The sequence below is a fragment of the Panthera onca genome, chromosome A1 (assembly GCF_046562875.1).
Source record: "Panthera onca isolate mPanOnc1 chromosome A1, mPanOnc1 haplotype 2, whole genome shotgun sequence".
Lineage (NCBI taxonomy): Eukaryota > Metazoa > Chordata > Mammalia > Carnivora > Felidae > Panthera > Panthera onca.
In genome coordinates this window covers 33,032,746-33,046,069 of record NC_138339.1, presented here as the reverse complement: position 1 = coordinate 33,046,069, position 13,324 = coordinate 33,032,746, and the positions used below count along the sequence as shown (strand labels likewise).

The following is a 13,324-nucleotide window of genomic DNA, read 5'->3' as shown; positions in this document are numbered from 1 at the left end:
GAGTACAGATTGGGTAGCAGAAGAAAGAAGTTATAAATGCCAGGTAGAACCACATGACCAGTTACAGAAATGAGGACTGTGACTGTCATGAGTATTTCCTCCTTATTCTGTTACAAGTGTGTGTTGTGTATTTGCAAATATCATTATTTTCTTTGCTATCTCTATATCACACAACATAAAATTATTTACTTTATATCATAGTATTTAAGTATTATTAATTTTACATCACAGTACTTAAGTTATAGAATATCAGGAAGGAGAGTCAACATCACTCAATTTCTTTGCCTCCTCTCTGAGGAAGGAGTTACTATGTTTTCAGTTATATTACGTTAGGTAGAATTATGACCTTGTTATTATCCTTCTTTGGAAACTAAGTACATTTTGGAGATGCATATAGGTGCCACGTTTACCAGGAGTGGACCTGTGAGTTAATTTTATGTGTCAACTTGACTGGGCCACAGGATGCCCAGGTATCTAGTTAAACATTTGTTCTGGGTGTGTCTGTGAGGGTGATTCAAGAAGACACTGGCATTTGAATCGGTGTGTTGAGTAAAGCAGATGGCCCTCCCCAGTGTGGGTGGGCACTGTCTGACTGCTTGAGCTGAGACATTGGTCTTCTCTTGCCCTTGAATGGGACTTACATCATTGGTGCTCCTGGCTCTCAGGGCTTCAGACTCAGACTGCAATTTATACCAGGGTTTTCTGGATCTACGGCTTGTAGATGGTAGATTGCAGAACTACTTGAGCTCCACAATCACATAAGACAACTCCTCATAATAAATATATAATAAGCATATTTTATAGATAGATGATATATAGATAGATACATAGATAGAGTCTGTTTCTCTGGAGAGCCCTGATATACTCTACTTATATATATATATATCACTTATATATGTTACTTCTATACTAGTCAAAGGAAAACTCTTATAGCTATATTAATCCAAAGTAGACTTCAAAACAAAGGATACATCAGAGATAAGGAGACACTTCATGGCAATAAATGGCTCAATTCATCAAGAGGACATAATGATTCTAAAAGTTTATGTGCCTAATAACAGAGCTTCAAAATACATAAAGCAAATGAATAAATCCACACTTACAGTTGGAGATGTCAACACTCTCAATAACTGATAGAACAAGCAGAAAATCACATTTAATTAATTCTGTGCACCATATCTGTAGTACTTCAGAGGGCCCCTTATTATCATACCAAACTATTTAATCCAGTAGGGCTGTAATCATCCACTTAGTTGGCTTGTCCAGTTTTACATCATGCCTGACCTCAGGAGTTTCTCTTAATACTTAGCATCTGTGCAGAGAAGAGTTTCCAGACTTAGAGTTCTATTGGAGCCATTTATTAAATACTGTCATAATACACTCATGGATTGTATAATAGTCTAATAACACATCAATGCTGAGCCTTTTGTGTTAATCACTTTGTCTGGAGGATGCCTGGGAAACTTACCTTTGATGAGAAAATTCCATTTCACAATTATAGAAAATTCCTTGACCCCTCTGTGTTCCCAGCCGACTTGATCAGCTGATTATTACATAATGGACACTCATTCTGCAGCACATACACTTTATGCCTCAAATCAATGCATCTCTGTCTTAAACATCACTGATGTGTTGTGTACCTAAAACCCCACCCTTGGAATTCAGTGCAAGTCTCTTCTCCTAAGGACGTGCGCAAATGGCAGCAATAACAGGACAGTTCTTTATGTTTGTCCTTTCACAGGAAATTGTCCTCAGCCTGTAAATCAAAAATAACATTTTATTGTCTTTCTTCTCCTACGCATCTAGTCACCATCAGCCCATTTCTTCTCAAACAACGACAGTCTTTCTATACAGTCTTGTTAACCCTTGGCTTGGAAAAGCAAATTTCCTTACATGATTGATGTTTTGAGTGTAAATCTGGAGCTTTGCCTGACAGGAATAAATAAAAAGACAAATTGTAAGTGCTTTGGTTGTCACAGCAGGGATTCCTATCATGCCATCAGCTTTCCTGTCCCCGAATGTGTGAGCTGCCTGAAAGACCAAGGTAATTGAAAGGCATGCATATACCTCTGGTTTCTCAGATATTAACGGAAATTGCCTCCTACTGTGGTTGCTTTCTGGCTCGGTGTTCTGAAAAAGAAACAGGTCATTCCATTTCTAGCACAAGTGTTGAATACACTTTAGGCCATCCAGAAGGAAAAATCTCAGTGGACTGGTAGGTAGCAAGGCAAATGTGGCTGCTCATTTCTGCTAATCCTGTACTAAAAATGATTCTCTCTCTCTTTTCTCTTGTCTTGTCCCTTCCCACCCCTCTCCTACCTCAGAAAAAGAACAGGTACACTTGAACACCTACTTCATTTTGTACCCAAAGTACATAGCATTTTAGTTTATCTTCAAGTTTATGATGACCACTTCCACTAGCTATTAGAAATAATCTAAATGCCAGGGCACCTGGGTGGCTCAGTTAACTAAGCATCTGATTTCAGCTCAGGTCATGATCTTGTGGTTCATGATTTCCGGCCCTGTGTCGGACTCTCTCCTGTCATCACCGAGCCAGCTTCGGATCCACTGTCCCCTCCTCTCTCTCTGCCCCACTCCCCTCATATTCTCTCTCTCTCTATCTCTCTCCCCTTCCCTTCCTCCCTCTCTCTCCCTCAAAACTGAACATTTTATTTATTTATTTATTTAAAAAAAATTTTTTAACGTTTATTTATTTTTGAGACAGAGAGAGACAGAGCATGAATGGGGGAGGGTCAGGGAGAGGGAGACACAGAATCTGAAACAGGCTCCAGGCTCTGAGCTGTCAGCACAGAGCCTGACGTGGGACTTGAACTCATGAACCGCGAGATCATGACCTGAGCTGGAGTCAGCTGCTTAACCGACTGAGCCACCCAGGCGCCCCAAAAATGAACATTTTTTTACAAAATGAAATAACCCAAATGCTTGTGGTGGGTTAGTGAGTGTGTGGGAGTAAGAAATTTTGGTATCCACAGAGAGAAAATATAGAACAGATGATAAGCTATGGGGTTCAAAAGTATTCCTTAATACACATATTTATCTTAACCCAAAGGTAAAGGCACATAACAACCTGTTTTAGGGAATGCTGGGTACACCATCTGCCCAGCACCTGCAGCTCAAAGTGACTACTTCACAACAGAATGGGATCACAATTCTCACATGAAGCTGAGATTAGTCATGACCTTCCCAGCTGAAGGGGAGCCCTCGATCCAATTAACCAGTTAGCTGGCCAGTTGCCAGGTAACTCAGAGGTCCGGGGTGCATTTGTCAGATACTTCTGCTTGCCACCCCACACTCCCAGTACCCCGCACCTGAGTATAAGAACCTTCTTCTGTTTCAGGAGATTACAAGTGTCCCAGATTGTTGGTGGAAGGGAGGGAGGTTATATGCAGAGCAGTCTGGACGAGGTTCACTAAATCTCAGGGCATTGATAGGCAGCACTACCATTTGGTCAGTTATTAGGAAATGTCACAAGAAGACACTCTCCAATGTGATCAGATCTTCCAATGCAGCTTCTCTGCCTGGGTGACTTGCTGTGTCCACTTAAATTGTGAGTGATGACGTGGAGGATGAGGCTTAGCTCCCATGTACCTCGCTGAGGCTAGGGATGCATAATGCACCTGCCAATTCCCTCCTCTTCTTCTGTCCCCCTCCAGAGGCTTTAATGCCAGCACTTTCTGCCTTCTCCTCTAAGGCTATAGCCCTCTCTAACCCAGATGACCCTCACCTGGTCCAAGGCAGCGGGAAGGGCAAACGGAAGGAATTCTCACACTCCCTCTCTTCTCTTTGCAGTCAATTTTCATGGCATAAACAGTCCTCCTATCTTTCCCCCGAGCCTTCCATTTAGATGTTCAAGAGCTTATTTTCAAGTTTCAAAACGCTTTAAAAGACTTAATGTTGAAAGTTACTTTCTCCTTGCAGATTCACTGCAATGATCCTAATTCTCTTATAAGCAATCATGAACATCTCTAACTAGAAGAAAGGTTGAGTGTAAGAATGTTCAGAAAAGAAAGAAAGTACAAAATTTAACACTTCAAGATGGCATCTCTCTACCTCATTCCTGCTCCCTCCTTCTCCACCAACTATTCACTAACTCCTTACTTCTCCTTCACTAAGTCGGTGAAACTTCTTTCTCAAACCTTAGTTGTCAAATCTGCTCATTTCTTTGCTTCAGGCCTCATTTGACCTCTCCTATAGCATTCGATAATGTTTACCATATCCTCTGTATCAATTAGGAAGGGAGGGTGGTAGAGCACAAGTAGTAGAAATTTAACCCTATACTAGCTTAAGACAAAAGGAGAAGTTATTGAAAGGATACTGATCTCTTCCTCCCAAATAAATTACTTGTTCAACTTGGTTTTTGGATCTGCATCTGGGCCTGCAATTTCAAATCTGTCCCCCTACCCAGGGTAGAAATTAACTCCCTTATAACCTCTAACAAATGCAGTTGGCCTCAATTAAGCATTTCTGAACATTATTGTTTTCAATCTATTTAAACCTGCCTCCTTATAACTTCCATATATTCTATCTGACTCTTCACTCAAGGGACAATGTGGTATATAAAGCTAGACCTGGATCCTACGTGGATTTCAGGTAGGAACACATTGAGACAGCCATTGTGGAAAACAGTATGGAGGTTCCTCAAAAAGTTATAAATAAAACTACCATGGGATCTAGTAATTCCACTTCCGAGCAAATATCCAGAGGAATTGAAATCAGGATCCCAAAGAGGTAGCTGCACTCCCATGTTCATTGCAGCATTATTCCCAATAGCCAAGATACAGAAACAACCTAAGTGTTCATCCAGGGATGAATGAATAACAAAAATGTGGTACATTTTCCATACACACAATGGAATATTATTCAGCCTTTCAAAAGGAAGGAAATCCTGCCATTTACAACCATGTGGGTGGGCCTTGTGGACACTACGCTAAATGAAACAAACCAAACAAACAAAGAAATACTAGATGATCTCGTGTATAGGTATGATCTAAAATATTCAAGGGACGCCTGGGTAGCTCAGCTGGTTGAGTGTCTGACTCTCGATTTTGGCTCAGACCATGATCCCAAGGTCATGGGATTGAGCCCCACGTAGGGCTCTGGACTGAGTGTGGAGACTGTTTAGGATTCTCTCTCTCCCTCTCTCTCTCTCTCTCTCCTCTCCCCCCTCCTCTCTCTCAAATAAGTAAATAATAAAACAAAAGTCAAATCCATAAAGCAGAGTGTGGAATGGTGGCTGCCAGGGGCTGAGGAGAAGGGCAGTCGGGGATGTGATAGCTAACAATCCTTTCACATATACTTAAGATTTTCTAAGAAGAAAGATCTTAGGTGACATTTTTAATAAAAATAAGTGAGAAATAAGAACAAATAAGAAATAAGAAAGATAATAAGAGAGGTGGGAGAAAACTTTGGGAGGTGATGGATAGGTTTATGGTCTTGATTGGTATATACTCATCCCCAGACGCATCCAGTTGTACATATTAAATCAGTACAGCTTTTTACATGTCAATCATACCTCAATAAAGTAGTTTCAAGAATAAAAATATATTTTAAAAGAACACATTAGCCATTCTTCATGGGAAGATTCTTTAAAATTAAACATGATACAGATCCAAAAATTCCAAAGGATAGTATCTTTAATGAGATTTTAATCACTGTCATTTTAACTAAGGTTTTGCTGAAATGTCTTTATCGGTATCAGAAAAGTACACAGATATTATTTGTATATAAAAGCATATTTTAAATTCCATTTAAGCCCACTCATGTCATCTCCCACAGCTACTTTTTTGTTTTGATGAAAGATGAATAAGGAATAAATAGAAGGCCAATGTCTCACGCTGATGTACCTGTATGGCCCCCTGAAAAATCCAAGCATGTATTCACATTAGAGAAAACTATTCTGTCAAATATATGATCACTCAACAGCCCAGGCATGAATCGATGTTTCCTACAGAAGAAAAGGGGAGAAAGTGGGCAAATTACAGTCCTCCTGTTTGACACACACTAAAGAAAAGCCCCAAAGAGAAGACGGGATTGTGTTTGTTGTTCGACAAGAAGGCAGAAGGTACCACAATAAACTTGGTTCTGAAATTTCAGTGGTTCCATTTCCCAGTAAGATTTTAGGATCCTTACAGGTGGTACTGGAGTCCACAGGGCCAGGCGAGAGATTACTCCTTGGGATGGATATTTGTATCTGTCTTTTTCCATTTAAGGTCCCGTTTGCATTCAGTTTCACTGAGGGAAGCCAACCTCTCGAATCTTACCCTTTTCCTAATCCTTTTGTACAGTGTTTCCGGCCCATGGGTGGAGTCCATCATACTTAAAAGAATCATAGGGCTGAAGGGAGTATCCCAGGTTCTCCGGTCTAATCCTCTCATTTTCAGATTAAAAAGTCAAGGTCCAGGCGTGTCAGCAATTTGTCCAGGAACACACAGCTCATGCAAAGGTTCATGCGTACTGTTCATCCTGACTGGCATTTTAAATAGGAAGAACAGGAGCATCTCGGTTCGGGTTTGGCAGAACGCAGGTCGGTGCTTCTACTGGTGGCTGGCAGTTGGGAGAAGTGACCGTATGCACGTTTTACCTCAGCCACGGCAGCTGCGGGATTCGGAACCAGCCAAGGGCCACGGGAGCCTACGGGGTCCCCGCTCCGCAGGGCCGCGTGCTGGTGACCGTGACGCCCTGCCCTCGGCACCTGAGCGCGCCAGCCGCACACTCGGTCATCGTCTGCTCCACACCGTTCACTTCCACGCAGACGCTAAGGCCACCTTCCTCGCACTCCGATGCTTCTCTGCAGACACATTTGCTGCTCTGGGCTGGAAAGAAGAGCGGCAGAGGCTTAACGGCACATGGAGGAGGTGGGAGAGTGAAGTCACATTACCTCCAAAGTCCCGATGCCCTGCGGAGATCTCTCCAAGCTCCTGCCTGGAGGCATCAACTGACCGCCCTGGGAGAGGGGGAGGGCCAGGGAAGTCCACCATTGCGCTCCACTCAGCATGAGGAGGGTTCTAGGCTGGCGCCAGGCCGCCGGGGGAGGGGGAGGGGGGTGCATGGGCCAGCCCTCTCCAAATCAGGGGCACTCCCTCTCTCTCTCCCTCCTCTGGGCTGCTGGCTAGGGGAGCCAGAAGCTCAGTAAGCCCTCAACCCCTGACCAGATAAGGAGACCTCAACAAAGACCAAGTTGACTCAAGGCTCAAACAGACAAAGAAAAGAATTCAACTTACTTTAAGAGAGAGGGCGTAAAACACAGAAGACCACATATGGGGTGCCGGGACAGTGCGGGGGGGGGGGGGGGGGGGGAGGGGGGCGGAGAACAAGTCTGGGGCGCCTGGGTGGGATTAAGTGCCAACTTCGGCTCAGGTCATGATTTCCCAGTTCCTGAGTACAAGCCCTGCATTGGGCTCTGTGCTGCCAGCTCAGAGCCTAGAACCTGCTTCAGATTCTGTGTCTCCCTCTCTCTCTGCCCCTCCCCTGCTCACAGTCTGTCTGTCTCTCTCTCAAAAATAAACATTAAAGAAAATTTAAAAAAAAAAAAAAAAGCCAGAAATGAGTTGGGGGAGAATTCACAGTGTGCGCTTAGGTGTCAGGCTGGAATGCACCAGCCAGGTGTCTCCAAAAGGAGTGACAAGCTCACTGGTGACCGGCGATCCTAACCCAACCCAATGGTTTAGAGTTCAGTATGTCATCGCCTGGGTGGCCAACAGTCCAGGAGCGAGAGTGCAGGGGCCTGGCTGGCACAGGCCATGAGGAGGACCTGAGTTGCTGGCAGAGATCTCACAGATCACATAGTCCGGCTCCCAAATTTACAGATGGGGAAACTGAGGCAGCGACTTGGCTGCAGCCAGCCAGGCTTTCCCCCTTGATAATATACCTGAAACTGTGGGAGGTAGGCCATGCCAGGGGTGCTGTTCAAGATCACGGTAAGTGCTATATGGACACAGTTGACCGGCCAATCTTGAGCCACAACTTGAAAGAGTAACTCCTTTTTTTATTCTCTTCAAATTCTTTTTATTACTTCTAGAAGAAAGTGTCACCTTGGCACTGACATGCTTTTAACACCCCCTAACACTTGCTGAACTCCCTTTATCCCAAAGAAGCAGCATCCCTCAAGCTGCCAGCAGCATCTGGCTAGAATCTACAACCTTATTTTGTTTCATTACATGTATTTTTGTGGTCATCTAATATTTATGGCAAGTGATGCTTCTTTTTAAGAAATGATAAAATTTCCTTTTTTAAAAAAGTTATTTTTATGTGAGTCCATTTTTTAAAATGTTTTTAATGTTTACTTATTTTTGAGAGGGGTGGGGAGGGGCAGAGAGAGAGGGAGACACAGAATCTGAAGCAGGATCCAGGTTCTGAGCTGTCTGCAGAGAGCCCGATGTGGGGCTCGAACTCACAAACTGTGAGATCATGACCTGAGCTGAAGTCAGACTCTTAACTGACTAAGCCACCCAGGCACCCCTGTGAGTCTATTTTTTTAATGAGTTCATTATATGGATAATAGGAGGACAGAGCAAAAATCATGAAGGTGGAATGAGAATCACCAGTGTTTGGAAGGACATTCAAACCATCAAGAATGTCTCCTTGTCTTCTTAGATACTTGACCTACCCCATTCCCCAAGGAGGACTGTGGATAAGGACAGTTCACTCTCAAACCAGCCTGAGACTTTCATGTCCTCAGGGATCTGCTTGGATCTGCTGCTAAACTAGAAACTACCGTTTAAAAGGCCTCAGTACTGGGGCACCTGGGTGGCTCAGTCGATTGAGCCTCCGACTTCAGCTCAGGTCATGATCTCACAGCTCGTTGAGTTCGAGCCCCGCATTGGGCTCTGTGCTGACAGCTCGGAGCCTGGAGCCTGCTTTGGATTCTTTGTCTCCCTCTCTCTCTGCCCCTAACCCGCTCACAGTCTGTCTCTGTTTCTCTCAAAAATAAATAAACATTTAAAAATAAAATAAAATAAAAGACCTCAGTACTACTACCTTAGCACTGTTATAGTTACAAATACACAATGCCCCTTACCATCGCATTTTCCCCAGAGTGGACAGGCACCACAGGCTTTCTGGGCTGGGACAGGCAGAGTGCAGCTCTCCCTATCAGCAAGAGTGTAATTTCTACCCTGACAGTGGAGAACGTGCAGCTTGCAAACTGTCAGAGGCAGTATCCTTTTGCTTCTCTCATCTCGCGCACATACATCCAAGGAGGATCTGAAACAAATTTTTTAAATTACATTATTTAGAAGACTTTCCTTCTTACAAGTGGAGGATGTGAAGTGAAAGGCGAGGCTGGGAGCTCAGTGCCTCAGATGTCACCACCCACAGGAAAAAGATGGAGCAAACACTCAAATCTCCTTCATTGCTGGGGCTCACCCTCCTCAGATCTTCAAGATGAACAAATTTTACTCTGTATTTGTTCCCAATTTTTACAAGCTGAGATATCTAGTGTTGATCTTGTTTCATCTAGAGCAGATCAGATACAGCAACTTAGAAGAGAAGGCAAGGTCTGCTGGGGACGCGGGTGGGTTGACAAGCAGGAAGGAGACAGAAAATCAGCAAAGATCACACATTCAGAGATGGCAGTCGTGTGGGACCATTGAAGGCAGGAGAAGTTAGCTCGTCGCAGTCCGGTAGCCTGGAGACTTCCTGTCCATAACACGGCATTGTGCAACACTTCATGACCGATGCCTCAAGGGAAGATGAAACTGTATTTTTCAATAGGATTTTTTAAAGTATCTGTGTTTACAAAATAGTTTAGAAATAGTTCTAGAAAAATTATTACTTTTTTTCCTTAAGCATTGGTACTCAAATGGTGAGATTCAGCTTTGTAGAAATGTCACTAATAAAAACAAGGACATTTCTGAATGTTGATGGATAAGGAAAGCATTACTGTAGTGAAACCTTAGACAACAAAGTATTTTTGTATAGTAGACAGAGTCTATATTTATTTTTGTGTATGTTTAGCTCTAATACTTTCTTCAATGGCCAAGAGCTAAATTTACTTGGAGTTGTTTACATCACAAAAACAAATCCTTATATCTTTCTTTTATCTGTTTATTTAAACCTTAAATCGAACTACTCAGAACAGCTTGAAGGGCAGAGACCTTGTAAAGCCACCTTGTTATCAGTATCTGATAGAAAGCTCACACCAAGTCTCTAAACAGCAGGCTGCAGATAAACTAAATGAATCAGAAAAGTTGGAAAGAGGATGAAAGTGAATCAAAGTCAACAATGATTAATAAAAAATAACACCACAGTCAGAATATTCTGGGCTGACCACCACTGCCATTTACACTATTTAGCTATATTTTTTTCTCACAAGAAGTTACATCTTATAAGATGCCACCAGAATCACCATTACTCCCTGTGAGTGGTCAAGGATTTGGATATGTGTTTTGCCGACAATAATAATTGAAAGCCAAGTATAGTTGATCTGTGAGCAACATTGGTTTTAACTGCATGCGTGGGTCCACTTATACATAGATTTTTTTTTTAATGTTTATTTATGTAGAGAGTGCGCACGCACTTGAGCAAGGGAGGAGCAGGGAGAGAGGGAGAGAGAGAATCCCCAGCAGGCTCTCGAAGTAGAACTCAATCCCATGAACTGCGAGATCATGACCTGAGCTGAAACCAAGAATTGAACGTTTAACCTACTGAGCCGCCCAGGTGCCCCTGGGTTTTTTGGATATAGTATAGTACTATAAATGTATTTTCTCTTCCTTATGATTTTCTTAATAGCATTTTCTTCTCTCTAGTTACTTTATTATAATAATACGGTAAATAATACATATAACATAGAAAATATTTATGTTATTGGTAACATATGTTATTGGTAACAGTCAACAGTAGGCTCTCAGTAGTTAAGTTTTGGAGAAGTCAAAAGTTATATGTGGATTTTTGACTATGTGAGGGGATTAGCACCCCTAACCCCCCATGTTGTTCAAGGGCCAACTGTAACTGGTCAGTAAATTTGTGTTTTGATTCTTAGCCTTAAAGATGACCAATAAACGCCTTAGCCTAGATATCTCCCATTTGTGTCTCCAGATTGGTTCTCCACTCTTCCCCCCCGCTGCCGGGAAGGCTGAAACTATGAGCTATATCCATAGACTTCCTTGTCCTCTAGCTTCAGGTGAATTTGAGCAATGGCAGGAGATTTAAGGGATGTTTACTGCCCTGGCTCACTCCAGGGCAGTCTCTGAGGTCCCTAAAATGAGGGACTCCACTCTTCCTTGGCTGCCATCTGTTCAGAATCTTCCTCTGTCTCCAGCTTTGCATAAAAGCTCTTCCTGTGGAGCACCTCTTCCTGTGAGCCTCTGACTCTTGATCTCAGCTCAGGTCATGGTCTTGCTGTTCCATGGGTTTGAGCCCCACAGTGGGCTCTGCAGTATCAGTGCTTGGGATTCTCTCTCTCTCTCTCTCTCTCTGCCCCTCCCTTGCTCACACAGCCTGCCTCCCTCTCTCTCTCTCTCTCTCTCTCTCTCTCTCAAAATAAATAAATAAATAAATAAAACTTAAAAAAAAAAAAAAGCTCCTCTTGTCACTCTGCAGGCCTGGGCATGGATTTGTACCCTGGTTGTTTGCAGTCTGGGAGTACTGCCTTGTGGCATGCAGTTTCTTTCACTCTGCCCACACTTCTGTAAACAGTCCCCCTAGGAAACCTCCTCTTGTCTTAATGCAATCATACAATCTGTCCAACTAGGACCATAACATAGACATCTAGTACCTACTTCAGATATCCACCCACAGTGGAGTGATTTCAAGTTGGGTGGAATTCTCGTAATGCACATCTAGAGCCACGGACATTTCAGAAACCAGTATCTCTAGTGGTACTGCATTAAGAGTGTATCTTCGGACAGCTGGGTGGCTCAGTCGGTTAAGCATGGACTCTTGGTTTCAGCTCAGGTCACAATCTCACGGTTTCATGAGTTCCAGCCCCGCATTGGGCTCTGTGCTGACAGCACGGAGCCTGCTTGGGATTCTCTCTGCCTCTCTCTCTGCCCCTCCCCTGCTCGTGCTGTCTCTGTCTCTCTCAAAATAAAGAAATAAACTTTTTTTTTAAAAGTGTATCTTTCAAGGGAATTTCAGTCCTAATCTTTGTAAGCTCTAAATCCTCAAGTTTTCACGTTGCCCCATTTTATATAGAAAACTAGCAGTGCCCAAGTCCTTCAGCCTTTCTCTAGACAGAGTACAACACTGCTCAACACCACTGGTGTCAGCCCCAGAGACCCAGGCAAATAACAGACAGCAGATGGGCCAGATTAAAATGCAAGCAAAAATCTTTAACCCTTGGTAAGCAACACCCTGGATCAGAGACACTAGCATCTACCAAAACATTTTTTATCTTGAATAAAGCAAACCAGAGAGAGGTGAGCAAAGACAGAGCTTACCCACATTCATAAGGCATTTTACAAACACATCTTGAATTCTTCAGTTTCTCCCAGGGCTGACATTCAGGCACTGCCAGGGTTAAAGTGGTTTCTAAAAAAAAAAAAAAAAAAAAAAAAAAAAAAAAAGGATAAGGGAGATGCAATCATTAGAAGAGCTTCTTTGTGGTAAAAAAAACTATTATTTTAATTGTTGAACCAGGTTCTGTAATATTCTCAACTGCTACAAATTTGTACAGTAAAAAAAAAAAAAAAAAAAAAAGCTGTAAAGCATTTTACAAACAACAGTGTTCCTAGGAGGAGCCTACAAATAATTTCAATGGTACCATATCTTGAGCATTTACTACTGTGGGAACAGTGGCTGTTGTGATATTTAATCCCCCTTAAAAAATGCCCACTTCAGAGTTAAAGAAATTAAGGGTCAGATGGGGTGTCTGGATGGCTCAGTCGGTTGGGCGTCCGACTTCAGCTCAGGTCACGATCTCGTGGTCCGTGAGTTCGAGCCCCGTGTCGGGCTCTGGGCTGATGGCTCAGAGCCTGGAGCCTGCTTCCGATCCTGTGTCTCCCTCTCTGCCCCTCCCCCGTTCATGCTCTGTCTCTCTCTGTCTCAAAAATAAATAAACGTAAAAAAAAAAATTTTTTTTTAAATAAAAAGAAATTAAGGGTCAGAAAAGTTAAGAAACTAGTGCTAGTTCACACATTTAACAAATTGGTCAAGCCAGGATTTAAGTCCATGTTTGTCTGAATTCAAGGCCAGTGGAGCAGGCTCCCTTTCATCAAGCAGTCGGTGCTTATAAACTGTTTGTTGTTTGGACTGCATGTTGCCCCCTCTGTCTATAGTGGGGCAGAAAGCGCCATAATGTGATCTCCACATGGAGAACTCCCTTGTACCCCAAGATCTGTTAACAACCTCTCACATGTAAGTGTCT

General features: G+C 43.0%; 1 protein-coding gene across 4 annotated transcripts in view; it reads right to left on the bottom strand.

The window, feature by feature from the left end:
• Nucleotides 1-5,636: 5,636 nt before the first annotated feature.
• The window catches only part of C7 (complement C7), a 56,530-nt gene continuing 48,842 nt past the window's right edge, over nt 5,637-13,324 (bottom strand). For all 4 annotated transcript variants that reach the window (XM_081796105.1, XM_078445132.2, XM_078445134.2 and 1 more), the window contains 3 exons: nt 12,399-12,489; nt 9,038-9,222; nt 5,637-6,833 (listed from right to left, as the gene is read on the bottom strand). In XM_081796105.1, the coding sequence (XP_081652231.1) occupies nt 6,652-6,833; nt 9,038-9,222; nt 12,399-12,489 (458 nt within the window). In that variant the 3' untranslated portion in view covers nt 5,637-6,651. The remainder of the gene's footprint in view (nt 6,834-9,037; nt 9,223-12,398; nt 12,490-13,324) is intronic.